Source organism: Clarias gariepinus, chromosome 21 (assembly GCF_024256425.1).
Source record: "Clarias gariepinus isolate MV-2021 ecotype Netherlands chromosome 21, CGAR_prim_01v2, whole genome shotgun sequence".
Classification (NCBI taxonomy): domain Eukaryota; kingdom Metazoa; phylum Chordata; class Actinopteri; order Siluriformes; family Clariidae; genus Clarias; species Clarias gariepinus.
In genome coordinates this window covers 22,958,221-22,965,583 of record NC_071120.1, presented here as the reverse complement: position 1 = coordinate 22,965,583, position 7,363 = coordinate 22,958,221, and the positions used below count along the sequence as shown (strand labels likewise).

Sequence of the window (7,363 nt, the reverse complement as noted above, 5' to 3'; positions counted from 1 at the left end):
TATTTCTTTTTCTCCCAGTGATGAATGTGGAATTTTCTTAACTTATTATTGTCCTTCTAGAGATCGACCAAAGACTGCGCTGTTCAAAACAAGACCTGAATTATTATTTTTGAAGAGAATGGAAAAAAAGTGATTCTGAACAATAATTAAATTTGTGTTTATTGTGATGTTATTGATGTAGAAGATTTTGTAAAGATGTAAATGTGATGGAAATTTTTGTAATGGTTGATTGCTTTAAGAGTTTGAAAAATGTGTGTGTAATGTGAGCTTGTGCAAAAGAAAAGCTTTGGTCAATAAACATTTCTGAAATCTCTTGTAGAAAGCTTGTAGAAATTTTATTTTATTGCATGATTAAAAAAAATGCAGCAAGCAGTAAGAATTACAAGTTTGATGAATTGTGATTTTGACTCCAATAGACAAGTCTTCCCCTTTTCCTGAATTATTCCACCTGCTCAGTGTAAAAAAGAAAAAAGGAGACTATTCTAATAAAGGTATTGTTGAAATGGTTTGATTCCTACATACTTGGAAATTTAAAATGTCTAAATGTGCACCTTTTTCAAAGATTTTTGACTACATCTTTTCTCTTGCAGCTTTCACCCACTGTGCGATGATGGTGGCCTCCTGCTGCCGCGCTTTTATCACCGATGCAGGATCTTGATCGTTAGAAGCCCTGCCAAACACCACAACTGTCACTTATACCATAAACACAGGTGTGTGTGTATATATAAACACATGATCATTTGAATCATCCAACTATTAAAGCAGATTCAAGACTAACGCACCTTAAATCCAGATGATGTGCTCCATCTGCGATGTTGACTGCAATCAAAGACTCGCTAAGTGACTTTCTGATCTGGAAGATATGAATATGGATCCAATTATCACTTCAGCTGATGTACTGGAGTGTGTAATTAATCTGGGTGTTCTTTTAATCCGCAACATGTTGGAGGAAGCGTTTTAGACAGAGAGAGATGGTGTGTGTGTGGTCTCAGATCTTACCCCTCCGTTGGCCCACGGGTCCAGATCACCGTTAGAGAAGATGATGTTACTGGCTGTTGAAAGAGCTAGAAAGAATCATGAGCAATAGGATGGTGAGAAATTATGTAACAATACACTTCTATCTCCGTATTGTGCCGTCTTCTTTTATTACATATAAAATAAAGGGAGAGAGAATGTTATTGCATAAGATAAATATATATTTTTAATGCAATAACATTCTCTCCCTTTATTGTTAATGTGATTTCTGATTCAAATAGATTTAAATGAAATCTAAACTTGGGTTTAACTTGGAATATTTTCTATTAATTTAATTAAACTTTTTGAAATATGTATGGAAACAATTATAAATTTTTGAAAAGTTATGAAAATTCTAGGGAAAAAAATTCTAAGATTATATAAATATAATAAATATTATACATACATTCACGCAAATATACTTATACTGTACATACATATTTTAAATTAATTTTATGTTTAATTTTATCTTTAATTGACTCACTGTTTTTAAAACAATTTTCTTCATGTTCAATCATTATAATAATAAGAACTTTACACATTACTTCCATCTCACTGCTGCATCGCTTTCTTGGAAATTTGCTCAACATTAAAAATAACACACTGAAATAAAAACAAGTCTGTGAATCTGAGCCCTCTGCTGGTTGTTTGGTAAATTACAGTTTAAATTAAATTTAACATCAGTTTGTATTGGAGTATATTAGCGTTGCTTTCTATAACTTTAACTCATCCGGTATGTTCAGGGTCGTACATAACTTCTCTCCTGCACGGTCACTCATTTCTAGTACGACAAATAGTCGTGCATTTTGCCCCTTTTAATAAAAATTCACCGGCCGCTTCATTGGGTACATCTGTTCAACTACTAATGGAAACATCTAGTCAGCCAATTACATGGCAGCAACTCAGTGCATTTAGGCATGAGGACATGGTCAAGATGATCTGGAGTTTAAACTGAGCAACAGATGGAAATGACTTTGAATGTGCCATGGTTCTTGGTGCCAGGCCGGCTGATCTACTGGAATTTTCACACACAACCATCTCTAGGATTTATAGAGAATGTTCTGAAAAAGAGAAAATATCCAGGAAGAAAGTTCTCTGGGTGACTTGTTGATACCTGGGGTCAGAGGTGAACTGGTTCGAGCTGATAAAAAGGCCAGAGTAAGTCAAATAATGTCTTGTTACAACCAAGGTATGCCGAAGAGCATGTCTGAAAGCACAACACGTCAAACCTCAAAGCAGATGGGCTTCAGCAGCAGAAGACGACAACAACCTGTCAGCTAAGAAAAAGGAAACCGAGGCAAAAATTTGCATGGGCTTACCAAAATTGTACAATGAAAGATTAGAAAAATGTTGCCAAGTCTAATGAGTCTCGGTTTTTGCTGCAACCTTGAGACTATGTTTATCTCTTTATGACCTACAGGATAACATGTCATGTTGCAAAGCTAAAATCATCTTAAACTTGTTTCTTAAGCATGACAATGAAGTCACTGTGCTTAAAGGGCCTCCACAGATCTCAATCCAATAGAGCACCTTTAAGACATGGTGGAACGAGTATTCGCATCATGGAGGAATATAGACCAGAATATCTCAGATTCATCAATCAGTGCTGGAAATATTTCTATCACAAAGAATTAATGCAGTTCTGAAGGTAAAAACCCAGTACTAGCAATATGTACCTAATGAAGTGGCCAGTGAGTATCATCTTTTACCTAGAAATGTGGATATGCTACATGTTTAAAAACAAGTCAAAGTTGCATATTAAAAATGTACAAAATGTGTAACCATATACTATATATATATCTATATATGCACTTTATATGGCGAACGTGTTTGATGCTCACCATCACCCCAGTACTGGGTTTTGAGCCAGCCTGGCCGGGGCAGCACCGCCCAGCGCTTGGCGCAGTACTCCTGTCTCATGCTCTGTGTAAAAGGCATGGGGGGGAACATGTCCGTCACGTTGTTGCTCTCGAAGTACATCTCGATCTCCGTGCACGCCTGATCGACATAAACAACATAGTTGATTCCAAAGTACCTACTTCTTAAATCAAAATGCAGTAAGAAGCATTCAAACTTTGTGAGCAAGTCTTCATGCACATATTAGAGTTAATCACCTGATAGTCCCAGGCGTAGCTGTTGAAGCCGAGGCCACAGCCTGTCGGATCTGCGCACTCCACATACAGCGAGTAAACGTCAAAGCATGTCTGCGTCCCTGTAGAGTTGTACACAATACCTAAAAAGACGTCAGGCATCAGTTAATAATGACGCAAATCTGAACTTGTGTATTCTTTATAATCTTCTTAGCAATTCAGTGAAGCCAGGTTTCCTGAAGTGCGGCTTCCTCACCGACGGCGTCTCTAAGCGCAGACAGCACGTCTGTTCCGTTCAGCATCACCTCACATGCCACCTACAGCACAGAAACAAATACAACCGTGCCGTAAATGTACAAATCTGCATCCTGATCAGTACATACATCTGAATCCCATCCGGACAATAAGGAGCGCCGTTATGGAGAGATAGGTGTGTCCATGTCATGTGTTCATGAATTATGGTCATTAAAAGCGTACAGTCTTTGTCAAGCTCGATAATTATCACTTTTAACTTGCCAGTGTGTGAATACATTATAAACTAGAGGGGTAAACCATAAGCTTCCACACTACACAACATAAGAGGGGCGTTCAAGTCAAAGCTGGACTTTTGATCAACTTTCCTGTAGTTCCTGTGAAGATTCAGTAAGTGTTTCTTTAATATCTACACATAACTTGTGAAACGCTTGGAAGAGATGCGTCTGTCTGTGGGAACTGCACACTCAATCATCCACAAACGCCACTTGCACATTACAGGAACTTAGATGGAAGTTATTGCCGTATCCCCATACAGTCCTAACCTCAAAGCCATTTCCACATGTTTAGGCCATTAAAGGAGTTCCTGGAAGGCCAGCGTTTCAGACATAAGGCAGGCAGTCCGATCATGGCATACTCTAGCGTACTGAGAAAACATTCTACCTTGATGGTATCTAAACACTAGTGAAATACTAGGATAAGTGTAGCTGGGGATTATATAGAGAAATAAAAGGGGTTTTTACTCTCATAACTGTTCTGCACAATCAAAAGTCCCAGTTTGACTTGAACGCCCCTCGTATGATTTGATTTTTTTTTCTATACAGCTGCCCAAAAACTGAAAAATACATCTCTCTCATTCATATCGATATCTGGGAAGCTGAGATTGTTTTTAATGTCCCAGAGGATTGTATTTGCCTGAAATCAAGGTAAATGTAAAGCATTTGTGAAAATTTTTTACCTTAACAGGATAAGGAGGCATTTTTGACATGAAGCTGGTCGCGTAAGGGTAGTCCATCATGGCCAATAAAGTAAAGGCATTTCGCAGGAAACCGTTCAGCTGGTGGATGTCCTTATCCGAGGACGGAGTCTTGCACAGAGAGAAAGCTGACTGGATATGGGCATAGGCTAGAGGGGGAAAAAAAACAAAGCCAAAACTTTATTTATTTTTTTCTTTTTTCTTTAATTATTTTGTGTGTAACATATAATGACCTTGCTGTTGTGCGAGAGTCTGAAGCTCCTTGAAAGCCTCTTTTACAGCATCCTTACAGGCTGGCTTATAATTTTCAAAGTCCTGCATATAGTTGGAAAAAAAAAAAAACATACTTTCTGTAAGTCAGTCATAATATACTTAATGCTTCTTATCTCCTGATCCATGATTAATTTTTTTTAAATTTTTTTTTTGGTAATATGCATACACATTTCATCAGATAAAAAGAAACATTTGCCGAATACAATTTCATGCCCTTTGATGTCTGAAGTGTTCGGAACTTTTTTAAATTCAAATCTTTCAACGGTCTTAACTGTCATTCAGATGCAACTCGGCCAATTTAGATTTCACATGAAAAGGCAAACTTGAAAAAGTATAATAAAATGCAAAATTGTTAAAATATTGCAGCATAAATTTGACAAGGTTACGGACACTACAGATTCTTTGCGGGGGAAAAATCCTTAATTTAGCACGGAATGCTTTTCATTTAAGCAAATTGTACAGCTCACACCAATTTTAGCATCAATACTCAATTTTCAATACTGAAAAAAAAGGCCATTTTTGGGGCACATAAAATCATCTCTCCAAAACGGCTTAAGTTAGCAACTTGAAATTTTTAAGGAAGCAAGATTGGTCACTTCAGTTGCATCAACTTCAGAAGTAGCTTCTCTGGCAAACACAGTTTCTGTATTATATGTATAACATATAATATGTTGTAATATACAACATAAAATTGCCAAGAGCACAGTTATACATAATGTTTTACAATGTGTATAAAAGGTTTTAACTTACAGCTGTAACGTCTCTAAAGAACTGCCCGGAGTCGCCCATTCCTGCTGTAGATAGGATCGGAGCGCTAGCCGCTAAAGCGCCGGCTACAACATTGGGGTACCGTATTCTCATGTACACACTCAACATGCCTCCATAACTACAGTATAGAGAGGGGAAATAAATGAACATTACATGGTGGTAAGTTTTGGTCTTCATCATAACACATTAAGAATTCTTTGAAATTATACAAAATGTCATCATAATGTAGGTGTAGATAAATGTAGTATGCAAGGAAAATGAACAATGTGGGTTAGAAATTATACAGGCTGATTTTTAAAATACTGTCCTTTGGTTAATTGATTATTATTATTATATATATATTTTTGTGTGTGTTGTCCTTTACACTATTTACAGGGGCACAAATCTTTGCATGTTTGTCTTGATGCTCACATGAGCAGAACTGCAATGCGACTATTAATGCAAAGCATGTACAGGTTCTACACCAGATCACATCCCTTATAAAGAGTGTTTCTTCTTCAAGCTCAAAAACTGTCTGGAAATTATTCTCCCGTGTGGATACAGTACAAAAGTGTACATGTCTTACCTTCCTCCGAAAACAATGACAGGGCAGTTCTGAGCTCCAAGTTCCTCTTTAAGGGCTGTGATCATGACCGCGTAGTCGGCCAAAGCCTGCTCCACCGTCAGGAGCCCGACATTTTCAATGTTGAAAGACTCTTGGCCGAAGGGTAGAGATTTCCCATAATATCTCTGGAAATGGATTAAAGTTGAGATATTTTGGTAAGGGAAACACAATCAGAAAACTGTAGGGTTCTTTTCATGCACATCTAAAAAACAATCAGTCATAACATTATGACCACCCACCTGATATTACATGGATCCCTTTATTTTGCCATAAAATCAGTAATGCATTATGTGATCTGACTCCTTTCCCTCAGAACCAGCATTAATGTTTTCAGCAATTTGAGCTTTCAATTTCATCTATTGGACTGGCCGACACGAGCAAGCCTTCTCATCTCTTTCTTCTCGTTTCCTTTCCTTGGATTACTTTTTAGGTTCTGACCAACGCAGACTGCGAACATCCCACAAGAGCTGGACCTTCTACAGTAAGTCCCAGAATTACAGTATGAATGAGTACATTTGTAAGTCTGGGACTTACTGTATGATGTGGGTGGTCGTAATGTTACGCCTGATTAGTGTATGGACCACAACAGGATCTTAGAGGAACAAATCAATGTTAGTGGTGCCAGTGAGCCTTCTGAAGACTTTTTTTCCTTCATCTCAATCCAAAACAGATCTGTTAAGTGCTGCCAAGTTACACAAAGCATTTCAGACCTCACTTCGTAACAATATCATATAATTTTCACTCTCACATGCTCGGCGAAGATGACCAGCGCGTCCTGCTGAGCTGCAAGCTCTATTATAAAGCCAGAGTTCAGGGCGAAGTCCCAGACATCCCCTTCATTCCCAGTGTAGAAGAAGACTGGGCCTTGGCCTTTTCTCCAGTACTGATCTAAAGACACGAGGAAGCTCGAGACGGGTTGTGTAATGTAATATAAAAGTGGGAATGAAAAGCAAACACACCTGTGATCAGGTAGCGCTCAGGATACGTCCCATTACCCAGGCTGTTGTAATTGAAGTGATCCAAAATCTGAGTAAAGAACTTCTCCTTCAGGTCAGGTTCAGATCTCTGTCCTCCTCTGGCCTGGTTACAGATCCATGAAAACAAATTTAAGACATTAAAATTAACTATAATGAAAAGGCTGTGTCCAAAACCAGCAGACTCTCACTACACCAATCCAGGGGACAGCAGTACAAGTGGAGTAGGATTGCATTTTATCAGAGAGTAAAGTAAATCTTTACCGTATATAATGTAAAAGCGTGGTGCACACACACAGCAGTCAGAACAAACACACAGGAGCTCCACCGGCCCGCCATGGTGTGTGTGTGTGTGTGTGTGAGAGAGAGAGAGAGAGAGAGAGAGAGAGACACACAGCCGAATTCAGTTACA

General features: G+C 38.3%; 1 protein-coding gene across 3 annotated transcripts; it reads right to left on the bottom strand.

The window, feature by feature from the left end:
• Positions 1–313: 313 nt before the first annotated feature.
• On the bottom strand, positions 314–7,363 carry dpp7 (dipeptidyl-peptidase 7). Of its 3 annotated transcripts, none has more exons than XM_053481629.1 (14): positions 7,216–7,363; positions 6,937–7,057; positions 6,726–6,865; positions 5,939–6,102; positions 5,356–5,491; positions 4,566–4,647; positions 4,315–4,481; positions 3,361–3,421; positions 3,129–3,247; positions 2,856–3,012; positions 1,000–1,064; positions 783–853; positions 552–670; positions 314–451 (listed from the first exon to the last, which is right to left on the bottom strand). In XM_053481629.1, the coding sequence occupies exons 1-13, from the start codon at positions 7,288–7,290 to the stop codon at positions 571–573; spliced, it is 1,458 nt and encodes a 485-aa protein (XP_053337604.1). In that variant the 5' UTR covers positions 7,291–7,363; the 3' UTR covers positions 314–451; positions 552–570. The 3 variants fall into 3 exon arrangements, with proteins under 3 accessions (XP_053337604.1, XP_053337603.1, XP_053337602.1); XM_053481628.1 differs by having other exon boundaries at positions 314–448; positions 7,216–7,362; XM_053481627.1 differs by having other exon boundaries at positions 314–670; positions 7,216–7,362.